Source organism: Lucilia cuprina, chromosome 4, assembly GCF_022045245.1.
Source record: "Lucilia cuprina isolate Lc7/37 chromosome 4, ASM2204524v1, whole genome shotgun sequence".
Classification (NCBI taxonomy): Eukaryota; Metazoa; Arthropoda; class Insecta; order Diptera; family Calliphoridae; genus Lucilia; species Lucilia cuprina.
In genome coordinates, this window is record NC_060952.1 from 13352684 (window position 1) to 13353834 (window position 1151).

A 1151-nucleotide genomic window follows, 5' to 3' on the forward strand; every position below is an offset into this window, starting at 1 on the left:
AATCTGGATTTATCAATTAAAATTTTTGAAAAACAAATTAATAACACTAATAATGTTATTACTCATAATTTATAACAAGCTGAATAAATAAATTCATTATAAATTTGAATATTTAAAATACATTGGCATAAACTTACAATAGATTATTCTCAAGCTTAATCTCATTAAATTAAAAAAAGTCCATTGTTACGCTGACATTTGAAAACAATATACATATAAAGAGATTAAATCGGTTTATAAAAATCAATCAGCATTCACAAAAATAAAAACAAGAAACCTGTCTGTATATGGAATTAAAAAATTTTAAACAATTTATGTTATTTAAGTAGTTTAATTTAAAATTAAACACAGTTGTTCATTTTATGACTGATATTTATAATGATAACAAAATAGCAATAATCTTAAAAAATTCTTTTATTTTAAGAGTTTAAACAATATGGAATGTAGTGTATAATTTTGTATAGTATTTTAATTTCGAATGTAAGATCATGTTAACATCTTTTTGTTCTTTTTTAATTAACTTTGAAACATAAAAAATTAATTAAAATATTTACTTTTAAAATAAATGATTAAAATTGCCATTTTATTATAACCACAGATTTTTGCACAGTTGGCTAAAGGCAAATTGGTTATAAACATACTTTTAAATAATTAAAATAACTTTAAGTTAACAGAAAACCATCACTCATTCCATTTATTTCATATGCGACATCTAGCGTTATTTAAAGCTATGCTTTAATTATGAAAAAGCTTTTGTATTTGCTATAAAAAAGCTGCAGAAAATGTTAATAACAGAGAAATAAACAAACATCTCAAACAGTAAATATTCTTTAGCAAGGCTGCCAGATTAATTTTACGAAAAATTATCATAATCTTCATTATAATTTTTAAAATAAACGGAAAATATAAAAAAGCTTAAAATATTAATAGAAAATTAAAAATAAAATGTATATTTTAATATTTTATGAAGCTTAATTTAACAAAAATTTGTTGCCACGCTAAAAATTGTACACAGTGTTAGACAGTTGAAACTTTTATAAAAATTTTAAATTGTTTAGTATTAAAAATGAGCCGAAATTGCTCATGATTTCGTATATCCCCTTTATTAAAAGTTCTCTTCAGAAAATCACTTTACCGCTCATAATGTAAAA

At 21.2% G+C, this 1151-nt stretch overlaps 1 protein-coding gene across 1 annotated transcript in view; it reads left to right on the forward strand.

The window, feature by feature from the left end:
- The first annotated feature begins 1083 nt into the window (after positions 1-1083).
- The window catches only part of LOC124419726, a 932-nt gene continuing 864 nt past the window's right edge, over positions 1084-1151 (forward strand). The window contains exon 1 of the mRNA XM_046950235.1: positions 1084-1145. Coding sequence (XP_046806191.1) covers positions 1084-1145 — 62 coding nt within the window. The remainder of the gene's footprint in view (positions 1146-1151) is intronic.